We start from the raw sequence: 17,991 nt of genomic DNA, 5'->3' as shown, positions 1-17,991 counted from the left end.
TTTAACCGGTCTGATTGGGAACTGGTCATTGAGTCGAGCTAGGCTAGGCAAGAAACTGAAGGATCAGTTTCACCCGAATTTGGATCAGCGTTACCAATGTTTTAAAAATCGACCTAGGATAAAACCCGACAAGTTGGTCGAGTCTTGGGCCGACCGGTTTAACTGATTGAACCAGTTGGTTCAATCAGTGATGTCATCATGTTGATGTTAGCAAAGTTACTGTTTATAGCATGCAAAATTCTAAAATTCTCAAATCAGGATCCAAATCATAAACTCCTGAATAAAAAGTCTTTAGCAAAGCATCATCAAACATCATTACATTAATAATACAACAAATTACAAATAAAAATAACAAAATGAAGGAAGGAATCACATAATAGTTGTTTAACATTCTAGCAAAAAATGATCTTCACCCAATGGTCTTCAATCCATCATTCCATCCTCGATTCCATCCTCAATTAAAATTCACAGTTCACACACCATTGGACAAATGATCGTCATCATTATTAACATTGGCAATATCATCTACAAAAAATTATAGCAAAAAAGGAAAATCATAAGTTAAATCATCCCATTTAAACTAATTGAATATAAACTAGCTATTACCAAATTGAAATTGCTTAAAAAATTGGAAACAACCTTCTGAAGCATCTGTTGAGTCATAATCATTGTTTTAAAAACCGGACCGGAGGGCAAACCGCTCTGATGGCCGGGTCACGGTTTAACCTGTCCAACCGGTTGGACCGCTGGTTGAACCGATGGTTTGACAGGTTTATAATCTAACAAAAACACCCCTAATAATTACCATCAGACCCTAAAGGTTTGAAATCTAGCAAACACAACCCTAGCCAAGTGCAAATCAATGATCGATTGGGAGAGCAGCGGCAACACACCAGGGAGGGTATATCTGATGATGGAGAGGGTGAATCGATAGCTAGCAAGTAGAGGCATCGCCGGAAAATGGAAAATCGGTGGTAAAGTCACTGGTCGTAGTTGCTTTTTTTGGTGAGATGATTGGATCTTCGTGAACGACGGCAAGGGAGCTTGGGAGAAAGTTGATCGGTGGCTAAGGAAGCCTGTCGATGCCGGAGAAGGCCGATCGACGCCGAGAAATGGAAGAAAAATCTCGCGGCGAAGGTGGACAACGAAACGTCACGCGGCGGCTGGAGATGAAGCGTGACAGCGCCGGAGAAAGTCAGAACTCAGAAGGTGGTTTTCGACAGTAAGGGAAGGTGGAAGGTCGCCGGAAAAAGGGAGGTCATTGCTGATTTGCATTTGGCCAGCGGATGTGTTTGCTAGATTTGAAACCTTCAGGGACTGATGGTAATAATCAAGGGTGTGTTTGTTATATTTTAAACTTCAAATAGTTAAAAAGAGTGAGCCGACTCGGAGAAGGCCCCGGGTCACGGTCCAACCGGTTGGATCGGCCGGTCCGGTCCGATCCGATCCGATCCGGTTTTTAAAACAGAGGTCATAATAAGAAGGGCACCACCATTTATAAGAATAGCTCCTTCTCCATATAATGATTGTTCCAGTTTATCATAATTAAGTTTACCAACCTCCTTTTCCTCATCAACTATCTACCATTCAGTTTTATCAGTACCCTCAAAATCAACGAGATTATAATTAATTTTCTTGTAACAACTCCTGAAATAGCAGAATTAAATGTTCAAATCATGACCAATAAAGACATCAATGAAAATAAAAGAAGAGATAATAATTAATAACAAAATGACGAAGGCTTTATACATATTTTGTAAATGCAAGTTATAATGAGTGAAAACCAAATCATTCAACTGTGGATGCTCCAATCTATTTCTCTTTTTAGTATGTATGCGTTCAAAAACACTCCAATTTCGCTCACATCCAGAAGAGGTCGAAGTTTGACTTTGATTGCAAACTTTTGCAAATTTGGAGCATTAAACCCAAATGTCCTTCACCATTCATCTAATTGAGAATAAAAGTATAAATTACATAAGAAATATACACAATTTCATAACTTAAAAATTAGACTTAAAAAGTTAATAACTATTACCTACTCGGCCTTGTAGTTTTGCAAGTTCGAAGAGCAAGCTCATGAGAAAAACTTTCTGTACTGTCTTGATATAATCTGCTCTCCTCTAATAACGTTGTCTTGCTCATTTTGAATGCACTTGCTTTACTATCAATAGTGTCCAGGAAACCATACATGACCTCTGGTTTTTTGGAAAAAGTATCTTCGTCGTATTTAAAAGCAGGATTTAAATAATATGTTGTTGCATGAATATCACGGAGCAACATCCTATCCCAAAGCATCTTAATAATTGTTGTATGAGGCTTGTACAAATTTTTCTTATTCTTAAATAGCTTCTTGATCCCCATCCTCGTTTTGTACATGCTATCATACATATATCCCATTGAAGGCCTCTCATCTGAGTCTACAATTCGGAGCATACGCATTAATGAACTCACAACTTTAAAAATTATACCAATGTCATCCCATAATCGGTTATCTAAAACTATGGAAATAAAGGCTTTGCCTTTATTAGTTTTTGCAGATCAAGACTCCACAAAAGCTCTATCTGTCACTATAGATTATAAGTCATGTTTGTGCTGATGTAGGTTGCTCAATGCAATGAAAGTTATGGCAAAATGGGTTGCACCTAGGCGTATAATTTTTTTCCAACCCTATTCAAGTGATAGACAATAGATGTTAGTACTTAGTAAATTATTAAAAAATTTATATCTATATAACATGACTTGACAATGTAAATTATAAACATATGAGGTAAATGAATATAATCTGTTTTTTCCTCAGCAAAGCTAGCACAAAGGAATGATTATACACAAACTTTGTAACCTCAGATACACGTCTCGAAAGGTTAACTATGTGACTCATCTTAGCTATGTCTTTCAGCATCAAATTAATGCAATGTGATGCATAGGGAGACTAAGTAATACTGCTATATTTTTCAGACAACATTCTGTCAGCAGCTTTATAATTTGCTCCATTGTCAGTGACAAGATGGACAATATTGTTTGGTCCAACCCATAAAGCTACTTCCTCAAACAAGCTAAACAATGTTGCAGCATCCTTTACAACATCTGAAGCATCCACTAATTTCACAAAACACACTCCTTTAGGACAGTATACTAGAAAATTAATCAGTGACCTATGTGAATTATTTGTCCAACCATCAGTTATTAAAGTACATCCAACATCCTCCCAAGTTTTCTTATAACCATCAACAAGTAATTGCATTTCTTTCCTAGCATCTCTCAATAAATTTACATGCAAATTATGATAAGTTGGGATTTTATACCCAAGACCAATTGCAGTTATAGCATCCACCATAGGTTGAAAATAAATTGAATTAATAACATTAATCGGGATGCAAGAATCATAAAATAACCTTGCAACAACCATGTCCGCTCTCCACTTAGCTTCTTTTCCGGCTAAAACAATCTTAATTGAGGGTTGAGACCCAGGCTTAGTCCTTGGAGCAAAATAGTCACCTATCCCAATAGATCTTCTTCTCTTAGTGCTTGAAGTTGAAGTTGGAGCTGGACATGGAGAAACCTCTTCACACTCTTGATCTTCATCTAACATATCACCCTCAAATTGTTGTACCCTAGCTCCATAAGGATTGAAATTCTTACGAAATTCAACTTTTTGTTTATTCTTGGCCCCAATTTCATTTAGTGCTTCTTCAATCTTGAACTTAACATCGAAAGTAACTTTAGAGCACTTTCCAACTTCTCCCTTTATACTCGCTAGATGCAGTTTCACTCGATAAATTCCTCCACTTTTGATTATCTTGCCACAGTAAAGACATGTTAATATCTTCTTCCTATTTTCATCTACGCCCTCATTAACATGTCCCCATGCTATATCATTCTTTCCTCGAAAAGATTGTGAATCATCCATGGAAACAGATTGTTGGAAAAACCCAAATGATGACATATTCTTTGTCTTTAATCTTGATCTCTACCCTGGCGACACAAATAACAAATAAGTTAGTATCGATCATAATCAAAAATATCTTCATAAATTAAATTAAAGATTCAATATGTTTGATTAATTCTTGCATGGTATGTGTGTAGATTGTGTAAACATAAGAAATTTAAATACTTCAAGATGCACACATAAAGCCACAACATCATTGTGGCAATTAATCTCAATCAACCAAGGGATCATGTACTAATACCAAAGAAATCACTATGATTTGCACCATAAATTTGAAACAAAAAATTCATTCAGAAACTACCCTGATCCTACATTATGAAGCTCCAACTCTTTAGTCTTTACTACCTTTACTGCCCAAATCAGATGACTGCAACCAAGACCAAGAAAAGCAGCCAGCCGTCCACAAATAAGGTATAAACAACTTATAGAATGCAAAATTTAATGATAGTTTAGACTTTAGATTAATTTAAGTATTTAACAACAGATCATGACATAACAAAGTAGCAATCAAAGGCTCAAAGTAGTGCTCTATGAAATGTGGAGACAACAAAATCTTGAAGAAAAGATAGAGAACAAATGGGAGGAAGAGGCGACATTTACCTGGTGAAGATGAGCTGCCATTGACTGTCGAAGAGGTGGAGCTCGACTATGAACTGTGAAGAGATGAGATCGAGCAAATGAGGAAGAGGCGACAGTTCCTGGGCAAGACGAAGAGGAGATCGATGGTGTAGCTCTAAGATCGACAATGAACAGAGCAGATCGGCAGTGAAGAGTGAAGAGACAACAGAGGAGATCGTGAAATGGGAGGAGAGTCTCGATACCCTTGCTGACGACGAACAGAGTAGTTCATGGTGAAGACTGAAGAGACGAAATCGACGGTGAAAGGGAGACTCCGATGGAAGATTCAAGATTTTCCGAATAAAAGTGAGGGAAATGGCGTAAAAATGGGGGGAATCGTTGATATTTGGGGGTTTAAGGGATATAGGGTTTATTTTAATTTTTATATGGGACTCGGTTTTTTTTTTTTTTTTTAAATAACAATTGGATCGACGGGTACTACAGTACACCGGTGCAATCGCGGGTGTAACTAGTCAGCCTTATATTATTGGTTATTAGCCTCACCCGGCCCGACTCACTAGCTGGGTCCCGGTTGAACCGGTTCAATCAGCTGGGTCGGGCCGAGTTTTAAAACATTGGGTGTTATTGTAGTGACCTGCCCATCCAACCGGTTTTTAGGATAAAGCATGTGAAACCTTAACCCCCCTTTAACCGATTTTTTTCCCTTTGTTTTCCCTCTTCCCATCTGCGATTTGCGATTTCCCTTCACTCTCTCTGTCTCTCATTTGCGATTTCTTGTCGATTTCTTGCTTTCATCTTCATCAGAGTCTGTCAGCAACTTGGTTTAATCTTCATCAACTGGCTTAAACCAAAATTTCCCCTATTTTTTCTTTCCATCGACATTGAAGATTGAACCCTGACTTCACTCTCTCATTGTGTGATTTCAAGCTTCTTTGTCAATTTCTCGACAGCCGGAAGCTTGCTTTCATCTTGATCAACTACTTTTCATCTTCGCAGCAGCTCCGATTTTGTTTTCTAGCCGTGGTGCTCCAGTCGGCATCAGATACGATCTTGCTGTCCAATTTTGAATTTAATTTGCTGTGTTACTCTTTGTCCAAATGACTAATCTCTGGGTCTGGGAACGTTTAGAGAGTAGAGAATGACGTAATGTTTCTTGTTTGGATAGCTGAAGTTTAGAACGACATGTCCAAATTCATTTGGGTGAAACTTGATTGATGGGTTAATTAATATGTGGGTGGAGAAGAGTGCTTTGGCCTAGATTATGGGAAACAAAAATTATGTATGTATGTCACTCAAGCTTATGATTGTGTGGTGTTAAACGTAAAGGAGATTGTTGCGATCCAAATAGGATACAAATGAGTCAGTCTTAGACGCCTGTGATTGTGTGGGATCTAAACTCTAAAGTAGAAGAGAATGTTGCGATAGAAATGGTGATGTCTCGGCCCATGACACTAGGGCTGTCAAACACATTACCCTTGTCCCTTGAGAACAGTAAGAATTATAAGCTCTACAACTTGAGTCTATTAATGATTGAATTATATGCTCAACTGATCCTAGTCCTTTATTCTTCAATGTCAAATGACCTCAGATGGTTTTAGTAAAATTCCTGCAAAGCCGTTTCTTCAAAGCCATAACCAAAACTTATTCACCAAATATACTAATGCCAGATACAAAGCTTGCAATTTAGCATGTCCTGGAAGCATGCTTCAACTGTAGAAAACAACTTCAGCCACACGTTTCTTTTGTTTCTGTTGATGTGAACAATAGACACAACTTAACAGCGCCCCGAAATAAAAGATTTCATGCAACATTTAAGTGACAACACTATCCATTTCAAATTTTGGTTTCCAGGAAAAAGAAGAAAAAAAAATCTCTCTTTCACAGTATGATGTTAACAAAAAATTTCTTCAAAAAAAAAATAAATAAAGAGCTCAAGTTTTCCCTGAAATACAAGATATAATGGGGACAATGATTGATTACTTACAAGTAGTTCAGAATTAATAGAGTCCCAAAAATTTCCACCAGCAAGTTCCAACTACTCCCCAGATGAGAGCATTGATGACAGCCATAACGAAACCCATCTTGAATACGTCAGGAAGATCTACGTAACCAGCTGTTACATGAAAGCAAGTGAACTATTTCAGTCTGCAAAACACACTAACATCATGATGAAAAAAAAAAAAAAAATCATCCAACTACAAATCTACATTATCAAAAAGATTCTGAAATTGTTGTCTTTTTTCTCCAGAGCATCAACCAAATGGAAGCAATAATTAAAATCCACTCCGCCCAACCAAACAACAAAGGAAAAAGAATACACCCCTCAAGTTGGTATCAAACAAGCATAATGAAGTCATAATGATTCAGATTTATAACCAATCATTATGAAAAGAGAATTTGCAACTAAAATGAGTGAACAAAAAATAAACATAATGTGGAGGAATAAAGACTCACCTCCATAGTACACAGCAGCTTGTCCACTACTATAATGCGTTAAAGCACCAAAAAGATTTGTATTATAAGCCAAAGCCAGTGCTGCTAACACACCTGGCACACCTGCTGCCAAGTGCATGGCGAGAAATGCAGAATATAATGCTCCCACATGACCAGTTTGACTTGCAAACATGTAGTGGATTAAAAAGTAAGATGCTTGAAGTACGCCAAATGCAGTTGGCCAGCTCAAAGAGAAAGACTGAAGACACTTGGCCACGCAGTCAGACATCCAGGTTACTACACCGAGATTCGTCAATTGGCTGGCCATACCTACCAAAACAGCAAACCAGGCCAAGGTATCCCATGCTGATTTCTCACTTAGGCAATCATCCCAATTAAGGACTCCCAATAAAAGGAGTATTGATAGACCAATCATTGCAGCTACAACACTTTGTATACCTAGAGCATCTCTACATATAGACCAAGCAACATAAGTTTGTCACAAAACAGAGTTAATACATTCAGTAAAAATAACTAATTACAGGTGTCGCAGCATGCAACTTTAAGCCAATCGCTGCCAACTAAAACAAAATTTGATTTATTTTTCAGAATGAATGTGATAAATGTTTGCACAAGGATATCAACTTGTCCATCCTCTGTTAATGAGGAATGACTTACAAGTCCCACAACTATGGCACCCGTGACTGTTGCTAAGCAACACTCATTTTTTGCAATTTATGGTCAATATCAAGGTGATTCAGGGTAATATCAATAAAAGAAGAGGGGAAGGGGGGGAGAGGGAGTTGGGGAGGGAGGGAGGGGGAAGGTTATTGAACATAATCCAGCCAAAATTAAGCATAACATGTGACACAAATCAGTGGTATACCTTAAGAGAATTCAGAAAATCAATTTGAGCAGAAAATTGTATCCTCCAAGAATGGTCAATCATAAATTTCAAGTGGAAGTTTGATTCAAAGTAACGATGCAAATTATCCATTTGAAGTGATAGTTAAACCACATAAGTTGCAAAATACAAGTTTTTAGAGCCAAAGAACTTTAAAAATAACTAAATCAAGAAAAGACTATCAGACAAATTCAAAAAGAACATCTAATATGGACACTGTTTTATATAAAGAAAACAAGCAAATCCAGGAACTCCAAATTGTTCACAGGAAGTAACACTAGTGCATTTTTCTTGGTTTATGCGAAGAAAAATAATAGAATTTCTATTTTTACAAAAAAAATAGAAGCATCTTCTTTTTGTATAGATATTACAGAACAAATAGCAACTACCAGATTACCAAAACCATTAATCCAGTGCAAGGGTACAAACTATTTGTAGGGTTCAAATGATGCAGCTTAAGGGCTTTAACACTTAACACTGCCAATTCTAGAGCCTACGGAATGTTCTAATAACAGTAAACACAAGAATTCTAATTTGTTAAGCATCTAAATCCTCACAAAATGTTATTTTTGAGGCACATTATAAGAGAAAGTTATGAAACACAAATGGTCATACTTACTCAATGACACGTGTAACATGCTTCTATTCAAATCACGTCCTACATTGGTGAACACACAATCTAAAGCTACAACTCCTATAATCTACAGAAACTAGATACATGGAATACTTCTCGATCATACAAGACAGGAAAGATAAAATGGATCAAACATTGAGAATTTCTTACTAGATCACCTCAAAATCTGCTGTTGTTTTCAATTAATTATTTTAAGAGGAGTGATAGCGACAGCCACTAGCTTCCCCACGACACGTGTCCATTTTGAATAAAAGAAATTATATATTGTATTTGTCTTGGACACGTGTCGCGAGGAGGCTGACAACTATTGCACCTGTGACTGTTGCTAGCACTCATCTTATTTTAAAGCCATTGCACAACCTTTGACCAACCAATTGCACAAGATTCAGACTCAGCAAAGTGAAACCCTGCGGTTTGGTTTTGTATCAAAAAGACTCCATATAATTTCAAAAACATCAGCAAGAACCCAGCAATAGGAATAGCTCAGTTTGTTCTAACCATTGACTTGATTTAACAAAAAAAAATCCTAGAATACTCGCTACTCCAGTACATATTAATGGGATATTTTATTCAACCAAGTTCCCAAAGTAAGAAATATTCTTGGAATTTCATCAGTCAAAACAAGGTAATAGTTAAAACAATTATAACTTAACGGCAGGAGAGACATTGATATTTTTAAAACCACAAAGGTTTTGATAATATTAGCCCAAACCTCAAGGGTCTAGGTAAATTTGCCTTGTGTTGTAACATATTCCTATTCTAGATTTACTTGTTATATACTTCCGAATCAAACTTAGGATGAAAACCACAAAAATTAACATTTCTTAGTTCATCTAACCCAAAACCTAATTGCTTCCTCTAACATGATAGAACTCATATACAGGAATTTGTCAGAATTAATATTAATATATAGCATACATGACCCATTTAACTATTAAAACTTCAGTTGGAAGCAACTATTAGCCTTCTTGTTGTATATTAGAATTTCTAAAGGACAAGAAGAAAAACAGGGAGCAATCAAAAATTAGGTTCAACCTATTTAAATCATAACCGTTTTGTAGTTAGCAGAAATACTTTCAGCATGGATGAATGCAAAATGGAAAATATATCAGCTGCTGTAAATGGAAAAATATGAAGAAACAGACCACAGCATACAACTTGCATCACATTGTACTTTGTAGTGCACATTCAGTCTTTAATATCCACATAAAAGAAGTTCAACACAAACATCACAGTGGTCCATCCTCAAATTCAATTGCTAACAAATCAATGGCTATCGCAAGCATAAGAAAAAGTGTGAGAAAAATTAAACTCTACTTAAATTTTCTTACTGGTTGATGCTCATCAATTTTCCAGTTATATCATATATGTAGCATATTGGAGATTCTAACTGTTATGTATTAAGAACATTTTTAGTAATTCATGAGATTTTAAGACAAAATACTTACCCACCGACCCACAAAGAAACTGCAAGAAGCATTGTCCCCACCATGATCCATTCATTTCTTGTGACAGGGCCCATACTTTCCAGCTTCTTTGCAGCTATAGCAGGGGCCTCTGGTGTGTCTTTGATTTCAGGAGGATAGAGGTTGTATAAGACAAGTGGAGTGGCTAAAAGACAAACAATAGCAGGTAAACTAGCAGCCTTAAACCAAAACACCCAAGGACTTGAAATTATCACTCCAATTTCCTCAGCCAATTTGAGGCACAGCAAATTTTGAGCAGCAGCAGTCAGGAATAGAGCACTAGAGTTTCCAGCAGACTGTTTTATATCACACAGAATCATTCAGCTATACAAGATAATGAAGATGTTAGCAGAGTAAGGAAATTGACAGATATTCACACACTGACTAAATTAGAAACAACAAAGAAATCAATTCATGGGCCTATTTTTCACTATCAATCTAAAAGATTGAAAGTAAAATTGATTATTAAGACCAAAAATTTAAAAAAAAAAAAAAATTGGAGCCGTTATTCTCCTCATAAATATGCCAAAACAGATCGTTTGAATATGCTGCCTAACCTAAGAAGAAAAGCCTGATGCCAGAGACAAGCAGCATCTACATCTAAAATCATGAAAATATAATTATTATCCATAACATGTGGGGAAAAAAAGTACCAGAAGTTGTTCAAGCTTTTGAAACAAAGTACTTCTTATATTTTACTTAATACTTTAGTCAAATTATAATCAAACAAAGAAATCTACTCACTAAACATTTTTCTTCCCTGAAAAACACAGACAATTTGTTCACAGATCCAAGCCAACATCAGATTAAACATCAACAACCCCAAACACATGGCCCCTCCAATTGAACGAAAGAAAAAGTTCGAATGGCATAACAATAAAGGAACAGATAATAAATAATACCAATCCACCAAACAACACTTACACATAATACAGCAACACTAACCCATAATAAAACAGATTACGAGGGTTTTGCATCCCACCACCATTACTGGGATGGTTTTAGTAGCACAAGTAGTTGCATTTTCCACACCAAATAATTAAAAAGTAATCAATTGTAACACAACAATCTTTAGAGTTTTACTAAACGTTACCATCTTTATTTTATCTAAATCACAAATTTCGATAAAACCCACAAGAATTAAATTAAATTAAAAATTAACAAGCACTAACCTGAAACTGAGACTGAACAAGATAGGAGCCGAGCTTCCTTGAAGAGGAATCCCCGGGCTTACTTCCAGCTGACAACGACAATGACTTAATAATGGGCAAGAAAACACCCCCAGCTCTCGCTGTTGTACTGGGCATAGCCGGAGCAATAAGCGCCTCACTAAAAGTCAGTCCATACGACAATCCCAATGTACTCTTCCCCAACCACTTCACAAAATACGTCGCTATTCTATCCCCCAACCCCGTCTTCACAAACCCACGTGCGAAAAAGAACGAAATCACGATCAACCATATAACCTCATTGGTGAAAGCACTGAATGCCGTCGAAAACGTCAGCGTTTTGGTCACTATCGACGTCGTTAATCCCAGAAACGCCCACGCACCTACCGGTAACGGGCTCAAAACAAGGCCCGCGATTGTGGAGACAAAGATTGAGAGGAGTTGCCAGCCCTGTGGGCTGACTTCAACCGGCTTGGGGATTACAAAACGAACAATGAGACCGATTGAAATTGAGATAATTAAAGGGAGGATCTTTGCTCCTTGTGGCGGAGATGGGGGTGTCGTTTGAGTTGCGGGGAGAGTAGACGACGTGTCATTTTGAGAGGAGTGGAGCGTGAAGTGTGATAAAGAATTGCGGTTGTGGGATTTGGAGAGGGAAGTGAAGAGAAGGGGAATGGAGAGTGATCGGAGGGCGGGAGACGGGGAAATGGAGGGTGGGGATTTGAAGATGGGTTTGGGAGATGGATGGTGGAAAAGGGAGGAGCGAGAGGTAAGAGAGAAGGAGGAAGTGGTGGTTGAGAGAGAGTGGAGGGCAAAGCTCTCCATTGTGAACTGCGTTCGTGTTTCAGAGAGAGATCACAGAGGATGTGAAATGTGCGGGAAGTGCGAAAGAGAGTGGTGGGTCTTGCAGGGCAGCGGAAATTACAAAGGATGGATGGATTTATTTTGGGCTTCACTAATCCTCCTCAATGTTTAGGGAGGTAACGAGAAACCCAAGCGTTTCAAAAAGTAACAATTGCACCTAAAAAGTCAATGAAACTCATTACTTTATCATATAAAGACTATAATGGCCTTTGTCAGTTTTTATTTGATTATACAAATAGTAATATTCATTAATTAATTTCATACAATAAATTAATAAATTAAATTAAATTATACAGTTTGTTGATGCTGGATTTTGACACCAACTATTCGCACGTACAAAGTGCTAAGTTGACTTAGAAATTACACGTGAATGGAAAAAGAAATGAATAAAAGGGAGACGATTTTTAAAGTGGTTTGGATGCTCAAAGCGAATTCTGTGTGCGCTGTCTTTTTTATAAATGAAAGATTACAATCAAGTCACAAGTAGCGATAAGAGAAATAGAAATACAGAGAAGGAGAGTGAGTGTTTATGTTATCAGAATCAGAATCCTGAAAAATGAGAGGGGAGCTCTCTATTTATAGTAAGAGGGTTCTGGGAAATGATTACGAGTCTGCCAACGGGCAAGTGCCATACATTTCTTACCCTGTTTCCCATTGGCTAGTTGCACAAAAGATATCCTTAAATCGTGTAGGGCTTGGGCAGGTGGGTGACTCCAAACCACTCACTAGCCAGGCCTTTACCTGCCAAGTTGATGACAACCTTACTCCTTATGTCCTTAGACGTCGTGGCAGCGCCTGGGCGGCACAATGCCTTCCTGAACTCTGATTGATCCTCGCTGACGTAAGCCTACGTCAGCCCTGATTTTTTAGGCATAATAGAAGCCCCCCAGTTCTTAAGGTTCAAGGCTTGAACTTTGAAAACTTCATGATTATGCCATGATTTGACTCATCCTGAGGATCGCTTGCTCAAACTGCAATTGGAGAATGGTTGAAATAACACGAAGTTCACGATTTTACTCGACCAGTGAACTGAGTGGAGGTCACGATGTGGGGCTTTGCAAATTGCACAAGCGACCTGAGGTGATCGTCCCCTAAAGGTTCAACGACCTGGGTCGGATCCTGCTCAATGCTATACCTACATGCTTCGAACTTTGCCCATTGCTCACGTCCTGAAAACATTTAGAATATTTTCATCAAAAATCGGAAGTCACTTCGCTTTGAGCTCAATACACGGAGAAGAGTGTTTCATTCAAACGACCTCTTCAGATGTTATCCGTTGCGCTTGACAGCTGGCCTGGTCAATAAAGTAAGATTTATCTGACAGACGTGTCTTTGCGCAATAAGTGTCAGCCATGAGCATTAAATGCAAGTCATGTTGAAACGACATTCTCTTTTAAAGCATTAAATGCAGATAAGGGCGCATTTAATGTAGTGGAGATAACTACGCTGACGTTTGGTGTCTTCAACAGAGGGAAACATCGATTGATTTTCACGAAGCGTGAAGGTTACTCATAACGAGGATTGGCAACACGTGATCGCATTCAACGGCTAGGAACGCGTCCCGCCCAAACGTCGCTTGCAATGGAAACTAAACGCCACCTCCTTCCCTATAAAGCCCTAAGCCCTAAGCCCGCTTTAGGATTTTTACAGAACTTAAATCTTCAAAGAGAAAAACAGAGTTTTTGCACTCGCTATTACGATAGAACGTTCATCCCCAGCAACCAAGAGGTAAAGAAAACTCTTCCCTTTCTTCTTTTCATTCCTATTAAAAACTCGATTCTTTCACAGCAATGGTGCGTTTAAACGCCTGCAAACTTACATGATGCACATTCTTGGGTAGTGTTAAAAAATGAACACTCTTAAGAATAGAAAACCTAGGGCAAAGATCCTTGGGAACTCATTCTCAAGGACGTTTAGTGTTTTTAGGGGCTAAGGAAGGAAAATTAGGGTTTTTCTTACTATTTCAAGTTGTCGTACAAAACACTGTGTACGGAGACTGAGTCACCTCTACGTGTTGCACCTTTTCAGACTTTAGGAGCAATGGACACTTCGGAGATGAGAGCAACCGAAGGAACAAGCTCGCAGCCCCTGAGCACCTCGACGGGTCCCGCACAGGCAATGGTATCAGCAACCACTGCAGATGAGATTCAAAGGGCGGTAGACCAGTTTGCAATCAACGTAAACGTCTACCAACATAGGTCGAACACCGCTCAGGACCCTCTAGAGGGAATGGCTACGATCTCAAAAGCAATCTTCAAATGCAGGGTGACGATACCTTTTCACCTCTTTATCAGATCGATCCTCAACCACTTCAAGGTCGCACCATTCCAACTGACGCCCAATGCATATATGATAGCGATTGCTATGTATATTGCATGCCACGAACACGAATTCGGCAAATTATGCACTTACTAGTTAAAGAAAAGCCAGGACAACGATTCCTTCTACCTCTCAAAGCGATCTATGATCGAGGGAGGGATATTTGGTTACCCTAGCAACGTTGGGGCTTATGACACCAAATATTTCTTCTTTGAGTACGACGGCGTTTGTAAATTTAGGGAGCCGAGTAGGTTTTTCCCTTTTATTTTCCAAACTGACTATCCTTTCCTTTAACTCTCTTTTGGTAGTTAAGACTAATGGAATTTTTCTTTTTCGCAGAGAACAAGACGACCAGGTTGTTGGCTCTAGCAGATTTCAGCCATATATAGGCGTTTGGTCGTTTACCCGATCAGAGTCACAACGCAAGACTGCTCGAACCTGTAAGTATCTTCGTATCTAGAAGAACTTTTAGCCTTGTACCAAAGATGACTTTTTTGCTAACACAATTTCATGGCGTGCAGCAACCATGCGACCAAGGGTTTCAAAGCCACCAAAAAAGGCTAGGGGGTTTGTATTCCCCCAGGTTAACCTGACTGAGCCAGCCGAAGTGACCCCCGATGCCATCCTAATAGGAGGGATACGGATTGGCACCAAAAGGTGGCCAACCACGGAGCGACGCAAAGAAGCTCCTCGGCCTGTGGCTGCTCGTGCCATAAAACAGAAGACCATGGGCCATAAGACCAAGAAAAGGAAACAACTGACCACCGAGGAGGAAACGGAGTTGGAGCCAAATGGCTTTGGGATACTGTTGGAGAGAACTCAGCCCTACCTCGTCACTTACTCAAGAGTGCCCCCAAAGGGTGGCCTTGGCACTTCGGCGGCCCTCGGGAGCTTGTACAAGGGAGTGGGAGTGACCACAGCTGCCTAGAAGAGAGCAGGCAAGCAACGGGTTAAGGATGTACCTACCCCCTCGAGACCAAACCCGTTTATGCTGGATTCTCTAGGGCAACTGATAGAGCACTTGTAGCCGATAATGTACACCTTGTTGGAATGCCAACTTGTCATGGCCTTTGAGGAGTTCATGTCTTCTACCCGTTCCAATTGCATAGTCAAGTAAAACCGCATGTTCACTTTGAAAACTTTCTTGGCTTTTTATGATTTTGAGAAAAAGAAACTAACTTTTGTCTCTTTTCCCATGCGATCCCTACTCGCCCTGACCATGGCCTAACAGAAGATCGATATGGACTCTGCCGGCAGACTCTATGAGCTGAAAGAGGAGAATGCCAAGCTGAAGCAGAACCTCGCGGCCATGGATGTAGAGGCTAAAGCGGCTCGCATCCAGGTGGATCAGTACCTGGCAGAGAGAGATTCTACACTTCGAGCCACAGACTTTCAGAAGGTCAAGCTTGAAAAGAGAGATGGAGACACCAAGGAGCTCTAACAGACAATGGCAAAACTCACCAAGAAGCTGAGCGAGAGAGAGAGAGAAGGAGCTGAAGATGAGCACCAATCGCGCGAAGGCGGCGAAAGAGAATCGGGCTCAGTGTGGGAGAACTCTAAGAAGTAGAAGAGGGCGATGGAGGCAGACCTCGAGCTGTCTCAAGGGCGAGTCACTTCATTGACCGAGCAGATGAAGCAACAAAGCCTCGAGCTCGAGAGGAAGGCTGCTCATTGGGCAATACAAGTTATTTACAACTTGCGGTCGAGGAACCCGGAGGTAGACATCTCCGACCTTCCAGACGAATACCAGTCCATCCTTATTTCCATGCTTCAAGCTGAAAAGGCCAAGCAACATGAGGAACAAGAACCTCATTTGGAAGATTATTAGCCAAACATTCCCAAAGATCAGGCGGACGATCTAGAGGCTGACGATCATCCAGAGGATCGAGAGGTCACGCCCGGGGGGCCTGGAAATGAAGACCAATGATTACTCTTTTTTTTGTTCTTTGTAGTTCTCCCAGCTTTTAACTTTTGTAACTCCTCGTCGCCTCTTGTACATATTTTCTCATTATATAAAAGGAACTTTTGGTCACTTATGATAGTACTTTTATAACTTAAGCATTCACAAAACAAATATAACTTATCTGACCATTGAACTTGCAAAATGTTATAATAACAAGATTATTAACAAAAAGACTTGAGATCACGACACAAGTTTTTTTTTTTACAAGAAGCAGAACAATCTTATTCATAATACTTACTAGAAAGAAAATTTTACAAGTAAAAAGAAATGATCAAAGCTGTAACAGAGTTTGGAATTACTGATAATAGGGGCGAAGATGTTCAACATTCCAAACTTGCTGCACTTTAGAACCGTTAAGCCTTTTAAGGTGATACGTCCCAGGTCGTATTACCTTTGCGATGCGGTATGGACCTTCCCAGTTGGGTCCCAATACCCCCGCACTCAGTTCCCTTATACCAAGAAGGACTTCTTTCAGAACCAGGTCACCAACCTGAAAGTCTCTTCTCTTGACCTTGGAGTCGAAAAATCTTTTTGCTCGCTGTTGGTAGGAAGCTATCTTTAACCAAGCTTTGTCGCAGTGCTCTTCAACCAAATCCAGACTTGTGTGCAAGAGTGCTTCAATGTCTGCCTCATTGAAAAATTCCCTTTGAAGTGAACCAGTTCCTACTTCCACTGGAATCATCGCCTCGCAGCCATACGCTAGCGAGAAGGGTGTTTCTGAAGTAGAGGTTCTCGAAGTTGTCTTATATGCCCATAGGACTTCTGGGAGGTCATCGGCCCAATTGCCCTTGGCTGCGCCAAGCTTGGCCTTCAATGTGTGCTTAATAGTCTTGTTGACAGCTTTAACCTGACCATTGGCTTGCAGTCTTGCTACTGAGGCAAACTTCTTATGAATCCCCAGCTTGTCACAAACTGCTTGAATTCCTCAATGTCGAACTGTTTTCCATTATCAGAGATGAGTGTATGAGGAATTCCATAGCGACACACTATATTCTTGAAGACGAAGTCTTTGAGCTTCTTGGTAGTGATTGTGGCCAAAGGCTCAGGTTCAACCCACTTAGTGAAATAATCCACTACAACCACTGCATACTTGACGCCCCTTTTACCTGTCGACATGGGCCCAATGAGATCAATTCCCCACATAGAGAATGGCCAAGGACTAGTCATTGTAGTCAACTGGTGGGAAGGAGCTCGCAGAACATTCGTGAATCTCTGGCATTTAGCACACTTCTTCACAAAGTTAAAGATGTCCTCGTGAAGCAGAGGCTAATAATATCCCTGACAGACAATTTTATTGGCAACAGATCGTGCAGCAATGTGATTACCACATATCCCTTCATGTATCTCCCTCATGATATAGTTTGCTTCATCATCGGTTACACATCGGAGGAGGGGAGTGCTAAACCCTTGCTTGTACAGCTGATTCCCGATAAGTGTGTAACAAGCAGCTCTAGTTTGCAGGATTCTTGCCTCAGTTTTATCGCTGGGTAGAGTCTCATCTCGGAGATACTGAATAATTGGAGTCATCCAGGAAGTAGATTCGATCGTAGCTACGGCTTGCTCAAGTGAGCTGATGTTGGGAACCTTGATGTACCAAACTGGAATGTTGTCCGGGATAACGAAGTCTAGCAAGGAAGCTATTTTTGCCAAAGCATCCGTGGTAGAGTTACTGTCTCTTGGGATTTGATTGATCATATAATGCTTGAAAGGCTCA

At 39.6% G+C, this 17,991-nt stretch overlaps 2 protein-coding genes across 2 annotated transcripts; both read right to left on the bottom strand.

The window, feature by feature from the left end:
- Positions 1 to 2,031: 2,031 nt before the first annotated feature.
- On the bottom strand, positions 2,032 to 3,943 carry LOC116120320. Its single transcript, XM_031406280.1, has 2 exons — positions 2,941 to 3,943; positions 2,032 to 2,417 (listed from the first exon to the last, which is right to left on the bottom strand). Exons 1-2 carry the CDS (start codon positions 3,941 to 3,943, stop codon positions 2,032 to 2,034), a joined length of 1,389 nt encoding a protein of 462 aa, XP_031262140.1.
- A 2,566-nt stretch (positions 3,944 to 6,509) lies between these two features.
- LOC116120316 (dicarboxylate transporter 2.1, chloroplastic-like) lies at positions 6,510 to 11,987 on the bottom strand. Its single transcript, XM_031406274.1, has 4 exons — positions 11,135 to 11,987; positions 9,945 to 10,258; positions 6,980 to 7,428; positions 6,510 to 6,638 (listed from the first exon to the last, which is right to left on the bottom strand). Exons 1-4 carry the CDS (start codon positions 11,954 to 11,956, stop codon positions 6,523 to 6,525), a joined length of 1,701 nt encoding a protein of 566 aa, XP_031262134.1. The 5' UTR covers positions 11,957 to 11,987; the 3' UTR covers positions 6,510 to 6,522.
- Between the last annotated feature and the right edge of the window lie 6,004 nt (positions 11,988 to 17,991).

Source organism: Pistacia vera, unplaced genomic scaffold (genome assembly GCF_008641045.1).
Source record: "Pistacia vera cultivar Batoury unplaced genomic scaffold, PisVer_v2 Contig93, whole genome shotgun sequence".
Classification (NCBI taxonomy): domain Eukaryota; kingdom Viridiplantae; phylum Streptophyta; class Magnoliopsida; order Sapindales; family Anacardiaceae; genus Pistacia; species Pistacia vera.
The sequence above is the reverse complement of the archived record's forward strand: the minus strand, read 5'-3'. Positions and strand labels throughout refer to the sequence as shown.